This window comes from Labeo rohita, chromosome 3 (genome assembly GCF_022985175.1).
Source record: "Labeo rohita strain BAU-BD-2019 chromosome 3, IGBB_LRoh.1.0, whole genome shotgun sequence".
NCBI classification, from domain to species: domain Eukaryota; kingdom Metazoa; phylum Chordata; class Actinopteri; order Cypriniformes; family Cyprinidae; genus Labeo; species Labeo rohita.
This window is the reverse complement of record NC_066871.1, coordinates 15,628,794-15,653,995: the sequence shown is the minus strand read 5'-3', so window position 1 is coordinate 15,653,995 and position 25,202 is coordinate 15,628,794. Positions and strand designations below refer to the sequence as shown.

Here is a 25,202-nt window from a genome sequence, read left to right as displayed (position 1 = left end):
TTATTGCTATCATTAGGGACTTTATGGCATGTTTTGTTTAGATCGTTTTTTCTAGTGGACATTAAATGATTTTACATATTTTTTTTCTCCATCCTTTCTAATTCTTTTTGAGGTCTTGATATAACCAATATAATGTATTGATAAAGAATGTTTGACAGCAACATGAGTAGTTCAGAAAGCATGTTTCTGCTGTGTCTGCTTCATAAGGTTTAAAGGCCTCTAATAATGTTGTGCACAATGCTCAAAAATACGATATAATGAAATATGATATAATTCACATGCACGTGTTACGGAAGCAGACGGACAACTGAGGTAAGTGAAACACAATTAGTTTATTTACAGCAGAGCAAGGAAGATGAGAAGATGACGTGCAGCAGGTAAGTTGTTTAGACAGTTGAAGGTTTGATCTTGGGTGAATGTTCGCTGGAATGATGATTGTTTCTTTGATACAGGAGTTGACGAGACTTGGATCGCTGGATGAAGACACACACACACAGATCGCTGACGGATGACAGAACTTACGGCACACACACCACTGAATGGTTGCGGATGAACAAGGCAGACTGAAATGGAACAGAGACAATGGTAAGTATTTTCAGGTAAGTATTTTCAGGTAAGTTTAGTAATCGTGAACTTGGAGAGAATCTCGCAAGGAGTCCGCTTCGTATGAACGAGCCCGGACAATGACTGGTGAGTGGTGCGTGTTTTTATGTGCATGCGGTGATTGACTTCAGGTGCCGGTGATTAGTATTCAGAGGAGAGTGAACGTTGTGTGTGAGTGGCTGTAGAACCTGACCAATCCGTGACAGCACGTTTTTATATTCCTGTGTATGAGGATTTCTTGACTTTTTATTTAAGATGTTTTAGAGCAGAAGTACTTGTGGTTTTTCTCTGTGTTCATTTTTTGCATCATAAGACACTGTTGTGTCTTTCATTGTCATATTCTGTCTTCATAGAGTTATTTTGCTGCTGTAAGAGTCTCTGGTAACTTAAAAATCTCCTTTTTATCACTGTAAGTTGTGTAACCACTACCACAAATGTACACATCAAAAGACACATGTTGTGTTGGAGGAGTCAGATATGCCTTTGTGCTGTATAATATTCAAGCTTTTATGGTGAACTTAACTGCATATCATCGTCAGCAATGTTTTCAAATTATTATTATTAATATTATTCTCTGCTGCCACCTGTTGACTCCTAGTAACAAGAGATAAAACAGCCAGTGTGGTTTTTGTTCAGCTGTACAAGACCTTTGTGTCACTGTGCTTGTTTTGCACAGAAATACACGGCTGAGTCTTCTGCTGTCAGACCTGATAGTTTCAGATACACCATACTCTTTGAATTATCTCTGGTGATTTCAGTTCGACTTTTGAAGGAGTCAGAGTAATCATTGCCACTGCCATCATCATAAACACGTCCCATCCACACAAGTGGTTTTCCAGCTTGTTGTCTGATCCAGTGCATGCTACAGCAGCCAAAGCTGAACCCGGATCCTCTACAGGACAGAGTCAGAGTTTCTCCAGGCTTTTTCACAACTGTGCTTTCAATGGACTCCATACTTTGACATTTTATACCTAAAAAGAAGATTGAAAAGACTGATTTAATTTGTAATCTGTTTACTCTAGAACTGATAATAGACATGTAGGAAACTCACGTTGTAGGCTGAATGAGAGCAGCAGTAAACAGAGTGAATTCTTCATCTTGAAAGTGGTGATGTAACACTTCAGATCCAATCAGCAGCACATAAATACTGAACAGACATTCAGGGTTGTTTTGATTTGCATTGGAGGGTCACAAGGTGCAATCATGACTGAAAGACCAAACTATTCAAGAACAATATGACAAACCATTACTAGTGTTAAGAAGTATTTTATTACTTAAAATTCTGAATATGCATCTTTTTGTTTACTTTTATATGCCTAATACAGAATTATCTGTACAAAGGATACATATTAATACAAATATTTTATGGATTTTATTTTTGATCTATCTATCTGTCTATAGCAAAAACATTTTATTTTTTTTTAGATTGCTGATTAAATATAAATATATTAGAAACACTCATTTTTATTGTAATGTTGTTTTTGTACAGGGAGTCTGTTGGTGTCTGTCACTGTGTTTCTCTGGCACAATAATACACAGCTGTGTCTTCAGCTTTCATATTCTTTCCTTCAAGTGTTATTGTGTTACTGGAAGTTTCTCTGGTGATACTGAACTTGTTTCTCAGTGAATCCTTGTAGAATAACCGTCCATCACTCAAGATCACTCCAATCCACTCCAGAGCTTTTCCTGCAGGCTGACGAATCCAGGCAGTACGCTCACTTGTAACTGAATATGAGACTTTACAGTTGATAGCGAAAGTGGCATCAGGACGGACAGTCAGAGACTCAGGCTGTGTGAGTTCATATGAATCAATACCTGTTGGGAAAAAAAGTACAAGAAATATAAAAGGGCATTCAGAACAGTGATTATTAACAATGTAAGAAAATTATGTTAAAAACTAATCTTCCATAAATATCTTACAGTTTACACTTGCAAGAAGCAAGACTAAAACTGCAGAGAACATGGTGTAGTTTTCAGGACAGATTGAAGGAGTAGTTCAACCCTCCCCCTAGTGATCAGATAAAATGTCTGGTTAAATATGGTTAAATATGGTTAAACCGGTTAAATATGGAACAAAATATTTACATAATCACATACATTAGTTGTTGTTTTTCCTTTAGTTTAATGACGTCAAAACCATGATTAATTAACAAAATCCAGTAGGCTAGGAACATTCAAAATTGCACACTCTCAAAACAAAGGTTTCAAAGGCCATAGAAGAATCATTTTTGGTTCCCCAAAAAACCTTTCAGTGAACAGTTTTTAAAAGAACCTTTTTTTTGCTTAGTGTGAAGAACATTTTTTTCCATGATAAATGACTTTTTGTGAAATGGAAAGGTTACATGGATGTCAACGTTTCTTTATGGAACCAGTGACGCCAATAAAGAAACTTTATGTTGTGACACTGAAACATAGCAATTTTTTTAAACTCTGAATGACAATGGAGAGTCTGTTTTCTAATTATATAGGCTATAATTATAATTACATTATTAAAGTAATTTATTGTGAAAGGTTTTTTTGTTTGTTTGTTTTGGAGAAAATAACAGTTATAAACTATTATTTTTGGGTTAAGTAAAAAAACAAAATGCATACTATAATGCATATTTAACAATATATATTGATATGTGACCTTCCCTGACACTCTTTTTTTTTTAGCTGTGGATTTGGATAAATGTAAATGTAACTTCAGGTGAAGTTCCCAAATAGCTATGGGCTCTGTAATCTATCTCTCGTTCCCTCCTTTTTATGCCACTTTTATTATATGGCACAGTAATACATAGTCTAAAATCACACTTTTTTAAAATTACATATTGCACTATAGATTAAATTGTATACTTTTCTTTCTTATGTAAGTAACTGCCTACTTTACAGCCATCTTTCTCTGTGGATATTTTTGTGCATGCCTCTTGTTGTTTAGTGTCACTGTGACTCTCGTGCGCAGTAATACACGGCTGTGTCTTCAGTCTGCATGTTCTGGCCTGTTATTGTCACAGTGCTGCTGGACGTGTCTCTGGAGATACTGAACTTATTCTTTAGTTTTTCACTATAGTCTGTGCCTCCAGTACAACAAATTCTTCCAATCCATTCCAGTCCTCCAGAAGCTTGTCGTATCCAGTGTGTGCAGTAGCTACAGCTAGACAATGAATAGCCTGAGACTTTACAGGAGAGACTTAAAGTTTGACCAGGCTTTAGTTGTTTTGTGTCTGGCTGAGTGAGTTCAATACTGTAGACACCTGGAGAAAGAAGCATATGAGTTCAAAACAATGTTTAATATAAAAATTTATAAAAGTGTTGCAGCATTTTCTGATAACATACTTGGTGTTGCAGAAAAGAGCAGAAACAGTATCCAGACATTCATGATGTTTAATTTGTGCTGTTAACTGTGCACTAAATATGCAGCATAATTAGCCTGTGTATGTGCACATCCATAAATAAGGAGGAGTCATGAAGGATTTGCATCATGGAAATCCTCTCTCTTCACAAGCAAAAGCATGTAGTCTGATTTGATCTTTTGCTTTCAATTATATTCATCCCTACAGACAACTGCAGCATATGTCATAAAGAAAACTATTGCACAAGCAAAGGCTGCAGGTTGTTTAAAAGCTCATTTGAGTACTGCCTATCATTTCCTGCTGTTAAAACTATAATATGCTTATCTAGAAATGATACATACACCACAGATGTGAATGAGGTTGACTTATTTTGACTTTTTATGTCTTTATGTAGGACAACCAGCAACAATAAAAAAAAAAGCACACAGTGTTTTACCACATTATAGGAGCATGACATACTTTCTCATAATGCTGATTTAAGGGTCTAATGAAGGGTTGACAGTGCTATATTTCAGTTTAGTAGCATAAATATAATGTATGTTTATAGTTTTTAGACTGTTGGACTATGAAAAATAAATATTACAAACTTACTGCCAGGTCTGGTAGGAGTGTCTGTGTTTCTTTAAGAGACAATAGACACTTTAAATCTGCCTTTCAGTATGTCTCCTCTACGGTACAAACATCCAACACAGCATTATAGAGCAGGTGATAGTAAACTATAAACATCAAAAAGTCATCATTTATTCATTCTTGCATTCTTATAAACCTGTATGTATGTATATATTCATGTATTTTTCAGCTGTTTCTGTCCATATAATACAGGTCAGTAGATCCAAAACAGCAATGGATATCATTGATCTGAATAAATAAAAAAATATTGAGACATTTTAACAATATATTATTTTGTTCACATTTCAAACCTGTATGACTTCCTTTATTATGATAATTCAGTATTAGTGAAGATGACTGCATGTTTGTAAGTACAGACAGCAGACATATAATGTCTGAAAACTATGAAAATATACCCAAAACTTCCATCTTCAAACATTATTTGAGTTTTGTTATAAAACACATCACAGGTTTCATTGTAGACCACAGCTGTGGCTTTTCTGCTTATTGGCCCTAATGTAGGTTTCCTGCTCTTTGGCCTTTATGTAAGTCCTGTATAAAAATATGCAGGAAGTGTTTATCAGATTATATGAGCCATTTGTGGTACCATCTACCTTTCACTAACCCTGAGGAATAATTCTGTTCATTAAAGTCAGACAATGGAAGATTTTCAAATTGAAATTCCAGAAATTGAATTTCCAGAAGGAGACTTTTGTGATGTGGAGATGGAAATGGATTATGATTATGAATTAGAGATGGAGGATGATAATGGGGAGGGCATAAGATAAAGAATCTGAGACTAAAAGACAATCTTGTCCAAAAGCTGGAAATCCAAAGCATCAAATGCCCCAAATGCAGCAAAACCGAAATCCAGTACAAATGCAGCAGTACAACCAGCAAAACATCCAAGGTCCTCGCAAAGTCCAAGTAAAAGTGAAAGACTACTTATGCTGTTCTGTGTTCACTATCACCTTCTGCAACTTCCTGTTTCTGGGTACGGCTGCACTGATATGCTCTTTGAAGGTAAGGAATTTTGCTACAATTACTAACACTAAGCAATGGCTAGGGTCAAAACTCAGGACTCAGAAACTGACTTTTTGACTCAGAGAGACATATATTTGCCATATATTATATAAAAAAATGGCAATTAGATATCGTGGGAAAAAATCATTTGTTTTTATATTCACAGGCAATGAACAGGAAGTACATGAGAGATGTCAAAGGAGCGAAGAAATTCAGCCGCCGTGCTCTGGCTGCCAATATTTTTGCCATCATTGCAACTGTCATCACCATAACTCTTGTTGGTGTTTTTGCACCTTATTTTTACAGTACATGTTAAATCATTTAAATTTTCAGATCCAGCCATTACAATGAAATATCAACAGCAAAACATGTAGCTCTGGCTATATGAATAAGACACAAAAATATTATGCAATCTACATTCATTTTCATTAGTTTTGCATCAAAATGTATTCTTTTTTTGTTGTTGTTTGATGCTTATTATTAAATATTGCATTCAACTGTACATCTTTGTCTTTTCATTGGATGTTTGTTAATGAGAAGTGTACTGACAGTTACCCTTTCACACACAGATTATAGGTACAGCTCTTTAAAGTTACAAGCTACAGTATGAATTTACTTTTTTGTTGAACCAGCATTAGGCTTCAGATAAGCAGTATGTCCTGGAAGATGTTGAAAATGTGTTTGTGAAGTGACAAGGAAGATTAGAAATGCATCTTGATTGTGAATAGAGTGTCTTACACAGATGAGAACTGCAGTTTTAAACTATGAGTGTCTACACCAGTTTTTGTACCATTGCCACATATGTTACTGTGATTCTCTTGCACAGTAATACACAGCTGTGTCCTCTTCTGTCAGTCCAGACAGTTTCAGAAACATCATGCTTTTTGAATCATCTCTGCTGTTTTCAAGCCTCCCTTTAAAGGAATCTGCCTTATGTCCACTTCCAGAACTGTAGCCCAGACCCATCCACACAAGTGGTTTTCCAGCTTGTTGTCTGATCCAGTGCATGTTACAGCAGTCAAAGCTGAATCCGGATCCTCTACAGGACAGAGTCAGAGTTTCTCCAGGCCTTTTCACAACTGTGCTTTCAATGGACTCCATTTTTTGACATTGCAGGCCTGTAATAAGAAAGTAGATTTTTTTTAATAAATTAAACAATCACACACATCTATCTATCTATCTATCTATCTATCTATCTATACATTTTATTAACTCACAGTTAAGGTTGAACAAAATTAGTAATAAAAGTATATTCTTCATCTTGTGAGTGTTTGACTCTACAGCTTCACTCAGTTCAGCAGGATATAAATACTTGCAGCCTATCATAGATTATTTTGAATATGCATAATGAGGACATGATGAAAGATCAGATGATCATTTACACAAAGACGATAACCAGAATCCAGTGTTTGAAGGGTTTATTAACATTCATTACACTGATTACATCTTTTAATGTTTGATTAGTATGAAATATTTATATCTACAGTACATATTTTGGCTTTTTATTCACTTAAATGACCGAGCCTAACATAAACTAGAATGTTTGTGAAATTAAACTTATCTCATGACATTTTTGAAAAATATAATGATGTTTATATAATGCTTGATTAAATGTTGAGAAGGTGTTTAAAAGAAAATGTGATTGTGTGAGTCACTGTGAAGTGCATTTTTCTTGGATTCTACTGCAACCTACTGTCACAGATGAGAACTGCAGTTTTACACTGCAAGTGTGTTTGTGTAAACCCATTTTTGTATAATTTGCACACAGGTTTGTGTCACTGTGCTTCTCTAGCACAGAAATACACAGCTGAATCCTCCTCTGTGAGTCTAGACAGTTTTAGATACACCATGTTTTTTGAATTGTGTCTAGTCATTTCTATTCGTCCCTCAAAACTTTTGGCATAGTCTTGTCCATTACTCCAAACACGGCCCATCTACACCAGTGCTTTTCCGGGCTGCTGTCCTATTGGAAAATAAAATAGAAATAAGAACAGAACATCAGGTAGAGTGAATATTTACTGTTACAGTTTGAGATGGTGTAAGGTTTCACATTATGACACACACTTGTAAAGGTCAGTAAAAACAGAAGGTAAAGCAGGTCATTGCACATCTTTGATTCAGTGAAGTCAAGTGAGCTCATATGAGATCTAATGGAGCAGGACCGATCACATTTATGTATGTCAAATGGAGGGTGGTGACGTCATACAGATTTAAGACAAAAAAGGCTGTTTCAAAATATTCAAAGGCTATTTTGTCAAACTGTATCAATATTGGGAATATGTACAGTTAAAATCAATATGTCTGTTGGAGTTGCTATTGACCTACATTTCTATAATTCTATTTACATACTAAATATACATTTATGAATAATAACAGCATAATTTCACAAGGTATAATTTTATATACAGTAGCTGTTTAAAATGATTTATGTTTATAAACTCTTTAAGAGGATGACACTTATTTAAAGTGCAGCTTCTTGGCCATCATTCAAAAGTAACAAAGGAGTTTTCCCTTTTTGTCAAAGTAATCATTATAACAAAATAAATGACTATGTATGTATGTATGTATGTATTTAATCTTAATAATGTAGACTTAAGCATAAAATTTCAAAAGACTACCTCTATTTGGTATTAAAATGTCTAAATGTGGTGTTGTGTGTGTTAAACTTTAATCCTACTTAACTTAAATGATATCACATTAGCATTCAACCTATTAAAGTATGAAAATATCAACATTTATAACTACTTAACATATTGTAATATCCTAATCGTAAAATGATTTTAATGTGAATTTGCACCTGCAGGAGAAGGCATATCATTTCATGAACACAGAGACAGCTGTATGACAATGCAAAAAAAACGAAACAAATGTCAGCCCACTCGAAGGATGAAAATGAAAATTCCCTGGGGCAGGTCCCGAAACCATTTACACCCAAGAGAATATATAGCCAATCTTATTACAGCTCACTGAAACACTCTTAAAACTAGTGAACCTGTCAAGCGTTAAACCGTCTAGTTTTGTTAGTCAAAACATTAACAGCTGTGCCATGCACCTGTGCGTTGGCTTTTTTTTCCCGTCAACATTGTATTTTGGGTGTATTTTAATTAGTGCATATTTTCATAACATTTAAAATAATATACATTACAATCTGTAACAAAAACATTAAAATCATAAGTTGTGCAAAAAAACATCTAATGAATTAACATAAAATAAATAAAATGTAACTTTTTAAATGTATAAACAGAATATATGTTTTTTTAATTACAATGCAATGCGTAAGGACATTTCTTATAGCTACTAAATGGCAAACATTAAGCCATTTAGCTTGTACACCTCAAATCAAATAAACAATAAATACTACTAATATCTGAATAACCTTTTTGTTATTTATATGGTTTCAGAGAATAAATGGATCAAAATTCACAGAAACCAGTAGTAATATCACATTAATCACTTCCTTTCAGGACTCGTAAGATTACATTGCTGCAGACAATACATTAATGTACCTTTTGAAGTATTACGTTTGAATTAATTTTACATCCATATATCAGGGGTTTTGTGTGTCTTAAAAAGGTCTTAATTCACCCTTCCATAATTTGAACCCTTAAAAAGGTCTTATTTCAAAGCACAAAATCTTAAATTAATAAAGTCAGAGCATTAAATGTTGCAAAAAAAAAAAAAAAAAAAAAAAAAAGTATATATTCCCCAGCATTTTTGTTTTCAAATACAAATGTGACCCTGGACCACAAAACCTTAAGTCGCTGGGGTATATTTGTAGCAATAGCCAATAATACTTTGTATGGGTCAAAATTATAGATTTTTCTTTTATGTCAAAAATCATTAGGTAATTAAGTAAAGATCATGTTCCATGAAGATATTTTGTAAAATTCCTACTGTAAATATATCAAAACTTAATTTTTGATTAGTAATATGCATTGCTAAGAACTTTATTTGGACAACTTTAAAGGTGATTTTTTTGCACCCTTAGATTCCAGGTTTTAAAATAGTTGTATCTTGGGCAAATATTGTCCTATCATAACAAAGCATACATCAATGGAAAGCTTATTTATTCAGCTTTTAGTATGATGTATAAATCTCAATTTTGAAAAATTGACCCTTATGACTGGTTTTGCGAATCCGGGTCACAAATATCTAAACATCATTAAATCAAGATACATTTACTTGAAATGCAAGTGTAAAGTGAAGTCTCGAAAACTGAACAAAATTAAGTTTCTGCTCAAAACAAGAACAATGGGGTGCACAGAAACATCCCTCTTAATTAAGCTGACATTTATGAACCCAATGGTAGATGTTTGTTCTTTTTTTTTTAAATTTGTAAATCTGTTTTATCATAAATTCACTTTATTTGTATCAATTTCACATTGATTATTCTTGACTTAAGACTGAAATTTTTAATGAATTTAAAAATAAAGGAAATAAAAGTAAAAAATGTTAAATCCATGTATTTAAAGTTATATCATATATTTATAGTGTATTATATAACTTTAAAGTGTTGCTTGTACAACTCATCGTGTGCTCCCTAGACATTTGCATTTAGAGAACATGCTGACACAGCTAATTGTGTTCCCTTCGATTTATGCCTTTAATTTTCTTCACTTGGTCTTAAAAAGTGTTCATAAATATTCATAAAACCTGCAGAAACCCTGTATGCACAAGCCAGTTATTGCAACAGTTACAATAACAACCTATGTCTTCATCACTGGAATTGCTTTAACAAATTAGTCTAATATAAAACCTTCAGCCTAATAGTGCATTAAGCTATTATATGCAAATGCAATAGCTATATGAAAATATTATTCATAATTACATAAATATACTGTGTTAGATTATGTTTCGTCTTCATATAAATAAATAGATTTCATATATATATATATATATATATATATATATATATATATATATATATATATATATAGTTAGCAGTTTTTCTTTGTTTCTGTGTTTCTGTTAGAATAAACGAAGCAGCAGGTTTTTCGGGCTGCAGCATGACTAAGATACCAAACTCGACAAACTTGAATTTTCTGAATAAAACGCGAAAACCCGGAACTAGTCTTCACGTGTTAAAGTGGAAAAACATTGAGCTGTACCAGTAAGTGATATTATTTCATAAGAAAGGTACGTTTATAAGATTATTCTCGTTATGTAAAGTTTGTCACACTTGGGTGATCATGTAAAGGGCTTCTGATTTAACATGCACGTTTTGTAAATAACCATGTCGTGTTGTTTATTTAAGGTTGTTATCTAAGTTCCTGTTTTATGATGCATTTCTTTGGCTTAGCAATAAGCAGAAAGTACACAACAGCATTGTGTAAATTATGCAGAGCTGAGAGACGAGCGGTGATCAAGTGACATGTAACGTTACTGTACAATACCAAAAACCAATGCAACTCTCTTCCTGTGTTGTGTTTTGCTCGTAAGAAAGAAGAAATGGGATTTTGATAGAACAAAAATACTCCTGTTGTTATGTGAGATAGCATGTACCCAAAGAATCAGGTGATAAAAACACATAACGTACAACCAGAAATGCAAGACTAAAAGAATCTAAATGGGCGAGGCTTCGTAGTCTTGAAGCTGTTTGTCCTTTGTGAGGTGCGAAGTGACCTAAGTATTAATTGTTCTATTTTAACTATCCATTACTTCTTTTCGATTCAAAATCTATTAAAGTATATCAATGTCATTTCTTTCGCTCTTTAATTTTCTAGACAGACAGACAGGATATCACGTTGTTTGGTTCGTGTTACTTTTCTCAGCGCTGGTCAGGATAAACGAATCACAGTCGTTTGTGATTGCTGTGTAATCATGTTGCAGCTTTGCATTTGCGTGTGAGGGAAACAGATTTTAATGATTGCACTTTAAGTACAGTAAATACAAATATGATTGGAGGATTTGTTTTTCAGGACCTCGTACAACTAGTATGTTGTAAAAAACCAACTAAGCACACATAGAGATGTCTGTTAAAAAGAGTGCTTTATCTGAAAAGCTAAATATTGTGTACAAACATAATTTGACATCCTCTGTAACCCCAATGTCCAACACAGGTGTTGTCGATATGGAGAGTCAGAAACAGGTGCTGGAGAGGGTGCGGGGTGCTTTCCGCTCAGGTGTGACCCTTCCTGTCAAATTCCGTTTGACTCAGCTGGAGGCCATGATGTCACTGTTTGAAGACAATGAAACCCTGATTTTAGAGGCAATGCATAAAGACCTTGCTAAGGTATGAATATGCACAGGTTGACAACGCAAGTACTTTTAAAGCAACGCACAAATGATGCTTCAATCTCGTCTGTCCTGCAGCCCAAGTTTGAGGCGGTGCTGTCAGAGATTGATATGGTGGTGAATGACCTTTGTTACACCATCAGCAACCTGCAATCCTGGATCCAGCCCACTTATGTGGGCACAAACTTGGTGAGATGCACACTAATATATAATTTATATAAACTTAACACATGCACCAGCTATAATATGAACTAAATGCTCCAATTTAATTATTAAGTAGAACAGCTTCAAGGTCAGTGCAGATGTGAGGTTGATCTCCCTAAAAATGCTTTAATTTGTTCCCTCTCCTAATTTAATTTGCATTCCAGGCAACAAAGTTGGATGACTGTTTTGTACGCAGGGAGCCATTAGGTGTTGTTTTGATTATTGGAGCATGGAACTATCCTCTTCAGCTAATTTTGTCACCTTTGATTGGTGCAATTGCTGCAGGTACCTATATCTATCTTCCTATATATCTTTCTGTTATATACCTGTTATATAAGGGTGTCATATATCTTCACACCCAGTTATATGGACTACGTTTGAATTCTAAGCTGAAGTGAGAAGATGCATTACTAATGTCTTTACTGTCACTATCGATTCAGTGTGCATTGGACAGCACAAGGTGAAACTGCACCTTATTTCTGAGTTTGGAAAAACATTTTCTGACAGATTCTCTAGCACACTTAATTTTCACAAAGGCTGATATTTAAATGGGTGTATAATATGTATCAAGTGTTAAAACACTTCAGTTGTGTTGTTAATATTGTAAAATTTTGAATGGATTCACCCAAAATTCTGCACACAAAAACCCAGTGGTCCTGCACAAATTACAAAGGTCAAAGGACATATTTTGGCTTCAAAATGGCAAAATTCACCAATAGCGTCTACTTTGGGAACCTATTAATTTTGTACCTACAGTAATTGTAGAATATTATATGTTTAACTCAATTACGTCTTTTTTTATCAGGTAACTGTGCTATTCTGAAGCCATCAGAAATAAGTCGAGCGACCGAAAAGCTTCTTTCTGAACTCATTCCTAAGTACCTGTCCCAGGTAACCCTTGCGAAAGACTCATCTAACTTAACATTTCTTAGTCTTATGGTGCTACTGTGTTTGTGATAAGGTCTGTAAACCTTCTCTTATGAACGGGTTTGTGTGTGCCTTGTGTGTTTTGCATTGTAGGAGTGTTATGCAGTCATTTGTGGTGGAGCAGAAGAGACCAAGACATTGCTGGAGAATAGATTTGATCATATCTTCTACACAGGTTAGAGTTTGCATTGATATCAATGACACAAAGATGTCACCTTTCCATATGTGACCCTGGACCACAAAACCAGTCTAAAGTAGCACAGGTATATTTTTAGCAATAGCCAAAAATTATTAGGATATTAAGTAAAGATCATGTTCCGTGAAGATATTTTGTAAATTTGCTAATATAAATATATCAAAACTTCATTTTTGATTAGTAATATGCATTAAGAACTTCATTTGAACAACTTTAAAGGCGATTTTCTCAATATTTAGATTTTTTTTGCACCCTCAGATTACAGATTTTCAAATAGTTGTATCTCAGCCAAGTATTGGTCTATCATAACAAACCGTACATCAATGGAAAGCTTATTTATTTCAGATGATGTATAAAGCTCACTTATGGCTGGTTTTGTGGTTCAGGATCACATATTTGCTTTAACATCCCATGTCTTTTCTCCTCCAGGCTCGCAGTCAGTGGCTCGTTGCATCCTGCAGGCCGCAGCGGTGCACCTCACCCCAGTTACTCTGGAGCTGGGCGGAAAGTGCCCTTGCTTGATATATGGCCGGCTGGACATGAAAGCTGCTGCTAAGAGGCTGGTGTGGGCTAAGTTTTTCAACGCAGGACAGAGTTGTGTGGCTCCAGACTATGTTTTATGCACTGCTGAGACGAGAGACATGCTTTTACCTTTTGTGAAAGAGGCTTTGGATAGTTTCTACGGATCTGAGCCCCAGCAAAGCCCAGACATGGGCCGTATCGTGACAGACAGGCACTGGGACCGACTGGTTGAGCTGCTAAAAAAGTCTGAGGGAAAGATAGTGATAGGAGGAGAGAGTGACAAAAAGACCAGGTACATTGGTAAGTAAACAAGGTTTCATATTCAGTATATATACTCAAAAAATATTAGTTCAGCAAGGACACATTAAAGGTCATTTCATTATTCTGTCATGAATTACTCACCCTCATGTTGTTCCAAACCGGTAAGACCTTTGTTCAGAAAGGTAGTAAAGACATTGATAAAATAGTCAATGTGACATCAGTGGTTCAACTGTATCTATAATCAGTTAAATGCATCTTTGGTACGAATAAGAGACTTCTATCACACTTGTATCACACTGATATCCTTCCTTTACTATTGCTGCAGTATGTAGGATGCATTTTCAGAATACATAAGTTTCTGCATGTATTTCCTAAAATGTAAAATATGCAGCTGAAGTCAAAAGTTTACATACACCTTGCAGAATCAGCAAAATGTTAATTATTTTAACAAAATAAGAGGGATCATACAAAATGCATGTTATTTTTATTTTGTACTGACCTGAGTAAGATATTTCATATAAAAGGCATTTACATATAGTCTGCAAGAGAAAATATTAGTTGAATTTATAAAAATGACCCTTTTCAAAAGTTTACATATGCTTGATTCTTAATATTCTTGTCCCTGAATGATCCACAGCTGTATTTTTTTTTTTTTTTTTTTTGTTTTTGTTTTTTGTTTTTTTGTTTAGTGATAGTTGTTCATGACTCCCTTTCATGAATCCTTCAGGCCCCACAAATTCTTTGGCTTTTCAGCATTTTTGTGTATTTAACCCCTTTCCAACAATGACTGTGTGATTTTGAGGACAACTGAGGACAACTTATTTGCAACTATTACAAAAGGTTCAAACACTCACTGATGCTCTAGAAATTAAAACAATTCATTAAGAGCTGGGGGGTGAAAACATATGAACAGAATAAAGGTGTCTACTTTTTTCTAACTTTGCCTAAATATATATATATTTTTTTTTTTTTGTTTGTTTTTTGTTTTTAGCACTGCCCTTCAGAAGCTACTTGCATGTTTCCCAAAAGACAAAATAAGTTAAATTTATCCTGACCTTTAAATTCAAAAAGTTTTCATCCCCTGGCTCTAAATGCATCATGTTTCTTTCTGGAGCATCAGTGAGCGAAATACTGAAAAACCACAGAATATGTGGAACCTGAAGGATTTTTCTGAAGAACAGCAGGTAGTTTAAGAATAAAGTGTATGTAAAGTTTTGAATGGGGTCATTTTTATGAATTCAAATATTATTTTCTCTTGTGGACTATATGCAAACATCTTTTATGTGAAATATCTTATTCAGGTCAGTACTAAATAAAAAATAACATGCATTTTGTATGATCCCTTTTATTTTGGTAAAATAATTAACATTTGGCAGATTCTGCAAGGTGTATGTAAACATTTATTTACATAAAATAAATAGTAGGCAGTTAAACTAGTATTGCATTCTGAGCTTTTTCTTTTTTGCATTTTCTTGGACAATCTCAGCCCCCACTGTGCTCGTGGATGTCAAGGAGTCAGATGCTTTAATGCAGGAGGAGATTTTTGGCCCCATCCTGCCCATTCTAATCATCAAGTCTCTCGATGAAGGAATCAATTTCATCAACGAGAGGGAAAAGCCTCTGGCACTCTACGCCTTCTCTGATGAGTCTCAGGTAAGAAAACAAACAACGAAAGTTCTTAAGTGTGAAGTAAGTGATAAAGTGATCTATATCTCTGTCTGTGAAGGTTGTAACTACAGTTCTTGAGAGGACCAGCAGCGGAGGCTTCTGTTCCAATGATGGAATAGTTCACATGAGCCTTTCTGGATTACCCTTTGGAGGAGTTGGTGAGGCTGAATGCATTTGTTTAATGTACCAATGCACTGCTTTTTTTAAGTTAAGGTGAAATCTGACTTTTTTTGTATGTGTTTGGCCCAGGCGCAAGTGGGATGGGCAACTACCACGGTCGTTGGGGCTTTGAGACGTTCAGTCACAAGCGTGGCTGCATGCTGAGGGGCTGGGGGCTGGAGCGCGTCAATGTGCTGCGCTATCCCCCGTATACTGAAAGCAATCTCAGCTGGCTGCGATGGGCCACCACCTCCAAGAAGAAAGGGTGGGCAGGATGTTCTGTTATGTGAGCGCCGTGTCTGACGCTTAAATTGAGGATGGAAACTTTTTCGATTTGTTCAATATGGCTTTGCATTCACAAAGGTTTTACAAAGAGTGGTTAGAAACACAAACGTAATTTTTGGATTTTCAATTGTGATGTCGTCAAAACACCACCAGAGGTCAGCATTGAGAAGTTTTTTCTTCTAGGTGCTTCTACTGTATGGTATGATACTGTATTATCCTGTATTGCAAGCAAAATAATGAGTTTATTTTAACTAACATTATTTGAATACACTACTCAACATTTTATGTACTTTTTCGCATTTGATGATCAAAAAATCGAATTTTTCATCAAATGGATCATCCATATTTGTAATCAAACACTAGAGTGAAAAAGCATTATTTTACTCAAGGTAATTTAGCACCTTTACTGTTACATGATTTGTTATTGTTTTCTATTTAGTGAAAATACCAAGAAGCATTTGCAGTTTATGAGTTGTCCACTTTTGAGTTGTAACATTTTCATCTTTAAAGTTGAGTACAAAAATAAAGTCTAACATTTTCATTTTTGCTCTCAGAAAACATTTATTTATTTATTTATTTATTTTGAATTACTTGTTGTAATTGCGTTTTTTCTCTATTTGCTTCAGTTTGGTTTACGTGCCAACCATAAAGTCATTAGAAAATAACACACACATCATGGTGTTATGTGAATTATTTTGACAATGTACTGATTTGTATGTTTTTTTTGGTTTTTAAATAAGAATCCAATGCTGACAAAGGCTGGATTCATTTAATAAAAAATACAGTCAAATGATAATGAGAAATATTATTACAATTTAGTTTTTAACAGTTTTTTTTCGATTTGAACATATTTTAAAATAACATTTAGTTCAGTGATCATCCTAATATGCTGGTTTACAGCTCAAGAAACATTTTTTATTAATATCAGTACTGAAACCAGTTCCTTTATATTATTGTAGAAATCATGATAGTTTTTTTATAAATAGAAAGCTCCAAAGAAGAGCATTTATTTGAAGTAGACATATTTTGAATCAATGTGAAAATCTTTGCTGTTGCTTCTGATCATATTAATGCATTCTTGCTGAATAAATGTACGTATTTCTTAAAAAAAGTCTTGAGCTGTAGTGTAAACTATTTGGATTTACCAGTCAAAAGTATTTGAACAGTAAGATTTGTAATGTGCTTTTTTTTTTAAGTCTCTTCTGCACACCAAGCCTGTTTTGAAATATTTACTATTTAAAATAACTATTTTCTGTTTGAATATATTTTAAAATATAATTTATTCCTGTGATTTCAAAACTGACTTTTAAGCATCATTACTCCAGTCACATGATCCTTCAGAAATCATTACAATATTCTGATTTGCTGCTCAAAAAACTACTATTATGTTGGAAACAGATGAGTAGTTATAGTAATTATACTGACTTCAAGCTTTTGAATGATATAGTGTATAATGTTACAAAAGCTTGTTATTTCAGATAAATGCTGATCTTTGGACCTTTAAAGAATCCTGAAAAACTGTTTTAAATACTGATAATAATAAAAACATGTTTCTTGAACAGCAAATCATCATATTACAATGATTTCTGAATGATCATTTGACACTGAATACTGGAGTAATGATGCTGAAAATTTACCTTTGAAATTCAAATATTACTGCTTTTGTTGCATTTCGGATCAAATAAATGCAGGCTTGGCAAGCAGAAGAGACTTTTTTAAAAAACATTAAAAATATTACTGTCCAAAAACTTTTGACTTGTAGTGCAAGTTAAAAAGACAGCAACACCATCCTTATTTATCCAATGATTTATTTGAATATTTATCTATAAAATCTCTTGCTTTAAATCATTTTGACATGGTTTACACTAAACAAGAGGCACATTTACAACTCAGAGTATATTGTGTGACATGGTAACACACTCCATCCAAATAATACAGACCTCAAACCCTGTGTTGTAAGCATATACAGCCATCTAGTTTACCTAATTTTTGCTAAAGATATCTATATTTGTACATCATACAAATATAAGGGCTAGACTGAGTATCTTTACGCTTGCATCTGCAAAGTCCAGATTCCAGTACTGTCTCAGGACTAGGTTTAGTGAGACTTAATAAAGGTACAAAAGGAAGATCACAAGGTTCAGATATGATGTGTGAGCTGGTGACTGTCTCCTCAAACATCTGCCAAAACGGACACTGAACCAGTGACGCAGTAGTTCACTCGCTCCTGCTGGGAGTCTATTTCAGGGTTCGGGTTTGTATGAGGAGGGAGGGTTGCTGCCGGACTGGCCCGGTTCAGAGGCTTGAGGTTGAGGGGGGGCAGGGGCGCTTGCAGGGCTAACGGGCTCTTTTTGAACAAGTTCTGGCTCATCCTGCCCAGCCTGGGGTGGATGAACCAGGACTTTGTCGATGATCCCAAAATCCTGCGCTTCCATTGGGCTCATGTACCGGTCTCTCTCCATCACGCTCTCTAAGCGAGGACAACAGAACACAGAAACTTGATGTCAGGAAGTCATGCAATATAAAGAAAATTTTCAATCTTATTATAAAATGAATAAAAGTTCTGTAAACAACCTAAAGTTTCCAAGGGCTGCCCTGTGTGTTTGCAATAAATGTTGTTGATCTGTCTTTTAAGTTTGAGAATCTCCTCAGCCTGGATGGCGATATCTGTTGCTTGCCCCTGAAATGATTGAAAATTGTATTGAAATGAAGTACTGGTGTTAAAGTTGTGACCGCTGCTCCTTATTTTCTCCCCCATTCTTACCCTTGCTCCTCCGGAGGGCTGGTGCACCATGATTCGGGCATTGGGCAGGGAATGCCTCATGCCTGCGCTTCCTGCGGCCAGAAGCAGACTGCCCATACTGGCAGCCTGTCCCACACACCAGGTTGAGATGGGATTTAAGATGTACTGCATAGTGTCATAGATGGCAAGTCCAGCTGTAATCACACCACCTGAAAGACAGAGCCAAAGAGACAAAAAAATGTAGACTGCTGGCTTCAAAGATTTCTGTATGGAATATCAAAAAGAAAAAGAATGTATTGATTCAGTTTAGTTTTTTTACTTATTCTGTATACCAAAACTTTTTAAACAAGCCTGGCACATAAGTTCATTATAATTAATAATTTAGTGAACTTTCAGACAAAATAGACAATGTTTGTACATGTGTTTTTGTTGAGTATCCTATTTGATACAACAGGCATTTTTTCTTATAATATGGTATAATATGATGTTAAAAATGTTAAATGTTAAACAATTTCTTTCAGAGGCTCAAGTTATATGCAATTTGGTGTAGTTACTAATATTTACAAGGCCAAAAAGTGAGTTGAAAGCTTATAACGTAAATCAGTGAGACATAACCGTATAGCAAGCTGACTATATAAAATGCATAAAAATATTAGTTGTCGCTCTATTTCTCCTAGTAATATACCTTAAAAACATATTTGCACGCATAGTTTTATAATCAAAGCACTGTAGCTTTCATAACGCAATACGATCATGGTTGCAAATATGCATGTTGTATCATATTTGATGCATCAACATGATTTTTCTATAGTGCTAACAATATACTATTAATTCTTACATTTACTGTATATAAAAAAAAAAAAAAAAAAAAAACACAGCAAACACATATGCCACAACCTGAAGGAGACATTTTTAGAAATACTCATTAATAAAGGAGTACTCCACTTCCAGAACAAAATATTTACAGATTATTTACTCACCCTTGTCATCCAAGATGTTCATGTCTTTCTTTCTTCAGTAGTAAAGAAACTATTTTTTAAATTTAAGCATTTTTCTTTATATAACGGACTGATATGGCGCCCCGATTTTGAACTTCCAAAATGCAGTTTAAATGCGGCTTCAAATGATCCCAAATGTGGTTGTAAACGATCCCAGCCAAGGAAGAAGGGTCTTATCTAGTGAAACTATATATATATATATATATATATTCATAAAAATAATACAATTTATATACTTTTTAATGTCAAATGCTCGTCTTGTCTTGCTCTGCTTCAACTGTTTTTTTTCCAGTTCATGACAGTTAGGGTATGTCTAAAAACTCCAATCTCATGTTCTCCCTCAACTTCAAAATTGTCCTATATCATGTTTTACATTTTTTGTTAAGGCTGTTTGATCTTCTTTGCATGTTCACTTTGCAAAGACTGTGTCAGTACTTCTGCAGCGATGTAGGATGATTTTGAAATAATGTTTGAAGTTGAGGGAAAAAAATACGATTGGAGTTTTTTGACATACCCTAACTGTCTTGAGCCAGAATACAAAGAGTTCAGGCAGAGCAAGAAAAGATGAGCGTTTTGAGATTAAAAGGTATTTAAATTGTATTTTTTTAATGAAAACAACAGATCGTTTCGCTAGATAAGACCCTTCTTCCTAAGATGGAAGAACCGCATTTGGGATCGTTTGAAGCTGCATTTAAACTGCATTTTGGAAGTTCAAAATCAGGGCACCATACCAGTCCATCATGGAAAAAAAAACTGCTGAAATGTTTTCTTCAAAAATCATAATTTCTTTACGACTGAAGAAAGAAAGACATGAACATAGTGGATGACAAAGGGGTGAGTACATTATCTGGAAATTTTTGTTCTGGAAGTGGACTCCTTTAAAGGCCTTTTACCTTGTAAAAACAAAAACAAACCAAAAAAAACATATAAACTGTTAATTAAATGACAGAAGACTTGTAGAAGATTGTGTCCAACAGGTTCTTCAGTCTATTTTAGATTTTCTGTTTTAGGCTGCTTTCTTTTTTTTTCTTCTTCTTTTTCTTTTTTAAAAGAACAAAAGTATGACACTGGGAAACTGCCACACTGAAGTGAATGAAGGACAACTTTGACTCCATTTTCACAAAGCAGAGCAAGTGCCGTTTTGTGTACAGCATACAACTGTGCATAAGTAAACATCTGCTTTCAAATGTACAATACTGTAAGAATGTCAAAGCGGATTCCCATATAGGTATCAAGTAAATCTCCTATGAGCAGCAGAAAAAATTAAACGGGACAGATTAAGCCCAAGGACTGCCAACTGAATAAAGATAATGATCAGAATAATGATCAAAGATGCTACAAGGTTTTTATGGCACTGCAGTTGTGTTTCTCACCAGGACTGTTGATGTACATGTGAATAGGCTTGTTGTTGCTCTCTGACTGGAGAAAGAGCAGCTGGGCGATAACCAGAGACGCTACAGAGTCATCGATCTAGATAAAGAGAAGGACAGAAAAACAGATAAGAAACAACTGAAAAGTGCTTTCTGGAAATCATTTAAGATCCATGTGTCAATTTAACTTACTGGACCCATAACACAAATGATTCTCTCTCGAAGCAGCCTTGAGTAGATGTCATATGCACGCTCTCCTCGGCCCTAAAACGGAAAAGACTTTTAAAATAGCTGTTAAGTTCTTACAACACTAAAAAGCTGCACTACTAAACTATTGAATTTACAAATACAGGCTCTAAATGTGACTTCTTAACACTAGATGATCAGTTTAAAGTAAGCAATTAAAAAAAGTGCTACTAATGTGCTCCTACCGTCTGCTCCACAACTATAGGTATGAGTGGACTTCTCCATGGCGCACTCTGATGAATGGACCGATTGATTTTGAGTGCAGAAACACCACATTGTAAGACCCTCTATAAAAACAAGTTATGAGGATGATGATCAGTGGTCAAAAAGACAGTCAGCATTATGTGTCCAAGGTCGTTGCACATTTTAGTGGCGAGTTTGACATCGCAGCCCTCAAAAAGAGAACAAATCAGTATGATGACATTACGTGTCAGTCAAAAACCTACGTTTGTGAAAACGAGCAAAACTGAGATACCTTAATTCCCATAATGCAATCCTGCTAGCAAAAGAATAGTTGTACAATAGCGTGTTTAGAATAAATGCCATTACTGCAACACTACTGAGTTGTTTCACATACAGAGATATATTTTTTTTCTTTTTAGAAATAATATTTAATTTCTAATTAAACAGAGGGTATTTTAATACTTACACGTAACAACATGTTTCTGTTAAGCAACCCTCACGCGACCCCTAATGACCCGGATGTGATATTCGGCAGCTTGATAGTGAAGCTAGAGATTCTCTATTGAGGAAAGAGATGGCGAAGTCGAGACCACAGAACTACGAGTGTAGCTACAACGTTTGCTGCATGTTAGTGAAGTGTCCTAAAATAAAACATAAAAATAAATTGAAAAAAAAAAAAACATATATTTTTGTATTTAACGTAGTTGTAATTTTATATTTGTAGTTTTTACTTGTGGATTTTATATCATGTATGTTATTTAATCTGGACAGATTCGCCTACTGGGCATGCGCACATAAGTATAGCTTATTTTTTGCCACAGTGTACAACAATAATTACTGTTTTTGCATTATTGTAAGGGGTAGGTGGAGACGTTAACAAAACAATCTCTCTCTCCTTCGGCTTGCTCGCTTTATCAGGGGTCACCACAGCGGAGTGATCAGCAAAGCCTAATAAAAACACAATCTAATAGAAAGAAAATTAAATTTGTTGTTAGCTTCCGGTTTTAGCTGTATCCCTTCTAGCCACAATCATCTCAATGGGACATCCAGGTAAAATACAATAAACCGACTATAATTCTACTGGATATAATCCAAACAGAAAACAACAGGAAGGATCCCGACTCGTGTAGCTGACTTTGGAGTCTCTCCTCGCGGAGGGGCTCTGGTGAAGCACATCCACTCGCATAATGACACTAGATGCCAACACTAGATGGCGCAATTCACCGCAGACTCGGAACCTTTTGTGAAAGTGATGTCATTTAAAGCGAAAAATACTGCAGTTGTGTCTTTACAGTTAGCATTAATACCAAGTTATTAGTAATAATAATGTATCTCACCCACCTCAATTATCAGAACACACGTACCCACACGAAAAAAAGCAGATAAAACCAGTCTAAGATGGTTTGCTGGTCTTAGCTGGTTTAAGATGGAAGTACCTGGTTTTAGCTGGTCTCTGTTGTGGCAAAATAAAATCGACTCTCACCAAAGTAAGAGACAAACTCAAAATGTCTTTTATAATTTATTCTTTGCAAAGAAGGTCAGACAGTCATACAGAAACACAGGTTACTGCAGAGTGCGACCCAGAAGGGAGGCCTCACTCCAATTTATATCTCTTCCCTAACCTTCAAGGTTACATCTCCTAACCGGTAACTTTCCACACATAGTAAGAGTCAGACAAATACATTCTGCTACGTCATACTCCCAAGATTCAAATCTTTATATTTAGGGCCCTTCTCTTATGTCATTCTTAGAGCAGGTTTAAATAAAGCAGACCCTTACACAACATTCCATAAGCACGTAGATGAGTAAAATGAATTTTTCTTTCACATCTCCCAGCTTGGTTGGTCAGGCTGGTTTTAGCCGGTTGTTCCAGCTGGTCTCCCAGCCTGACCAGCTTAAGAAGTGGCCAAAATCCCTCTAAAACCAGGCTGCTGACCACATAATACCTTAGGAGAGTTTAGGCTGGTTTTAGCAGGTTGTGTATTCATTTGTTAATGAAACCTGAAATTACTCACACTGTGTTGAACAACCACCATACCCACAAGGAAAATGGTGTGATAAACATTACTAGTTCACATTTACGTTTTTTTAATTTAACTTTAACAAAAGCATCTACATACAAATACAGCAAAATATTTTACACTGAAGAGCACATCCTTACATGTCAGGGGCAATGCACATATACATGTATGAAAGAATACAATAAATTAATAAAAAATAAATAAAACATAAAATTAATAATAATAATAATAATACAAGAAAAAGTGCTTTTATATAAACAACTTACTGTATAGTCTTTTTTGCTTTTAAATTTTTACTTTTTCCTATCATCTCCAAATATATTTTAACATCAACTTGTTCAAAATGTGGTCATTTATCATTCCATTTGGCTTTATACTAATTATGTGAAATGTTGATAGGTTTATTGAAGATTCTAGGTAGAGAACAGAAAATTGATAAGCTCATAATAAAACAATACAAGCGACAGAGGTTCCATATGGAGGTATTTATGTTTGTTTGTTTGTTTGTTGCTTGCTTCCTGTTAATTCCCAATCATTCACAGGTGAGGAAACACCTTTCCAACAGGTGTCCTCAGGTGCCGTAGCAGTACGAAACCATCATCGGTTTCGACTACGGGGGCGCAACTGAGCCAGTTACTGGCAAAGTCAGTCTCGTCTGGACATTGTAGCAAACTTTCTCGGTCCGTCAGGAGTCATGTCGAATAACAGCGCAGGGGGTTTGGTGAGCCTGCAAAAAAACGTCAAACAGCTGCGATTCGAAGCAGGAATCCGCCGAATTAAGGTGAGTAGAAGAAGAACAAAAAGACGAAAGATTGGAAATCCTTGCTAACAGGGTGTGCCTTGACTGACTTGTTGATCCTGTCCGAACATCCTGATACTCTGTGTAATTATTGCGCTGTTTTTAACATTTCTTGATTCGCGTGAGAGCTTTTACAACGTACCTCACGCAAGTGAAGCATAAAACAATGCTATCTGTTTTACCAGCTCTTACCGTGGCCTGTCTTGTGTTATGACAGGTTGCAATTACCTTCGTTTTCAGTAGGTGACAGCTTGCTTTTAATCGAATGCTAACACACGTTGTCAAACAACATTTCAGTGCATTTGTGAGCTGTGTGATAATCGTAGTTGAACATAAAAGGCTCCAAACTTTTCGTATTTGATCTGAAACTCTCTCCAGGCAGCGCTGCTGCTGTGTGTTGTGGTGCAGCGCACAGTGGAGCCCTTTGTTGATTGTGAGTGTGTGACACAGTGTCACATTTGTTGGCCGGAAAAATCCAAATCTATATTAGTTACCACTGGCCCCAAACACGCTATTTTAAAAACAACGCAGGGCTTTGTGCGTTATTATTGAATTCATCTTGAATCAAATAAACTTCTGACCGCGTGATTTCTAGAGGCATTGTCTTTATTGCTCCATAAACCCCTTTTATCTGTATGCATACATATACATGTCTGTGTTTGTCTGTTTATCTGTCTATATTTCACTTAATCTCTTCTTCCTCTTAGGTTTCTCAAGCTGCGGCAGATCTGAAGACATTTTGCTTGCAAAATGCACATAAGGACCCTCTCCTCATGGGGGTGCCATCAAGCGACAACCCCTTTCGACCACCCAAATCAT

The 25,202-nt window shown here is 35.2% G+C and overlaps 5 protein-coding genes and 2 gene segments (V, D, J or C); 3 read left to right on the top strand and 4 right to left on the bottom strand.

Annotated features, from left to right (window-relative positions):
* Nucleotides 1-1,257: 1,257 nt before the first annotated feature.
* LOC127159776 (Ig heavy chain V region 3-like) lies at nt 1,258-1,753 on the bottom strand. The segment is given in 2 exon segments: nt 1,258-1,574; nt 1,655-1,753. Coding segments are annotated over 2 exon segments (363 nt in total).
* A 357-nt stretch (nt 1,754-2,110) lies between these two features.
* Nucleotides 2,111-2,624, bottom strand: LOC127158690 (Ig heavy chain V region 5A-like). The segment is given in 2 exon segments: nt 2,111-2,418; nt 2,524-2,624. Coding segments are annotated over 2 exon segments (351 nt in total).
* A 2,529-nt stretch (nt 2,625-5,153) lies between these two features.
* si:dkey-204f11.3 (uncharacterized protein LOC100034401 homolog) lies at nt 5,154-6,046 on the top strand. The gene is given in 3 exon segments (XM_051102494.1): nt 5,154-5,325; nt 5,327-5,567; nt 5,734-6,046. Coding segments are annotated over 3 exon segments (513 nt in total). The 5' UTR covers nt 5,154-5,203; the 3' UTR covers nt 5,884-6,046.
* Nucleotides 6,047-6,252: 206 nt separating this feature from the next.
* LOC127159832 (Ig heavy chain V region 914) lies at nt 6,253-6,834 on the bottom strand. The gene is made up of 2 exons (XM_051102568.1): nt 6,785-6,834; nt 6,253-6,685 (listed from the first exon to the last, which is right to left on the bottom strand). The coding sequence occupies exons 1-2, from the start codon at nt 6,825-6,827 to the stop codon at nt 6,372-6,374; spliced, it is 357 nt and encodes a 118-aa protein (XP_050958525.1). The 5' UTR covers nt 6,828-6,834; the 3' UTR covers nt 6,253-6,371.
* Nucleotides 6,835-10,544: 3,710 nt separating this feature from the next.
* On the top strand, nt 10,545-16,588 carry aldh3b1 (aldehyde dehydrogenase 3 family, member B1). 3 transcript variants are annotated; one of them, XM_051097701.1, is made up of 10 exons: nt 10,545-10,677; nt 11,627-11,799; nt 11,880-11,990; nt 12,170-12,290; nt 12,811-12,896; nt 13,026-13,107; nt 13,558-13,950; nt 15,398-15,564; nt 15,638-15,737; nt 15,829-16,588. In XM_051097701.1, the coding sequence occupies exons 2-10, from the start codon at nt 11,638-11,640 to the stop codon at nt 16,026-16,028; spliced, it is 1,422 nt and encodes a 473-aa protein (XP_050953658.1). In that variant the 5' UTR covers nt 10,545-10,677; nt 11,627-11,637; the 3' UTR covers nt 16,029-16,588. The 3 variants fall into 3 exon arrangements, with proteins under 3 accessions (XP_050953658.1, XP_050953650.1, XP_050953666.1); XM_051097693.1 differs by having other exon boundaries at nt 10,553-10,703; nt 15,829-16,587; XM_051097709.1 differs by lacking the exon at nt 10,545-10,677 and adding an exon at nt 10,745-11,500.
* A 1,225-nt stretch (nt 16,589-17,813) lies between these two features.
* clpp (caseinolytic mitochondrial matrix peptidase proteolytic subunit) lies at nt 17,814-22,167 on the bottom strand. The gene is made up of 7 exons (XM_051098385.1): nt 22,030-22,167; nt 21,566-21,667; nt 21,327-21,398; nt 21,138-21,234; nt 18,788-18,975; nt 18,598-18,703; nt 17,814-18,493 (listed from the first exon to the last, which is right to left on the bottom strand). Exons 1-7 carry the CDS (start codon nt 22,039-22,041, stop codon nt 18,267-18,269), a joined length of 804 nt encoding a protein of 267 aa, XP_050954342.1. The 5' UTR covers nt 22,042-22,167; the 3' UTR covers nt 17,814-18,266.
* A 2,029-nt stretch (nt 22,168-24,196) lies between these two features.
* si:dkey-204f11.64 (uncharacterized protein LOC100537752 homolog) overlaps nt 24,197-25,202 on the top strand; it is a 2,809-nt gene continuing 1,803 nt past the window's right edge. Inside the window, exons 1-2 of the mRNA XM_051106668.1 lie at nt 24,197-24,365; nt 25,091-25,202. The exon at nt 25,091-25,202 is cut by the window's right edge and continues 15 nt beyond it. Coding sequence (XP_050962625.1) covers nt 24,279-24,365; nt 25,091-25,202 — 199 coding nt within the window. The 5' untranslated portion in view covers nt 24,197-24,278. The remainder of the gene's footprint in view (nt 24,366-25,090) is intronic.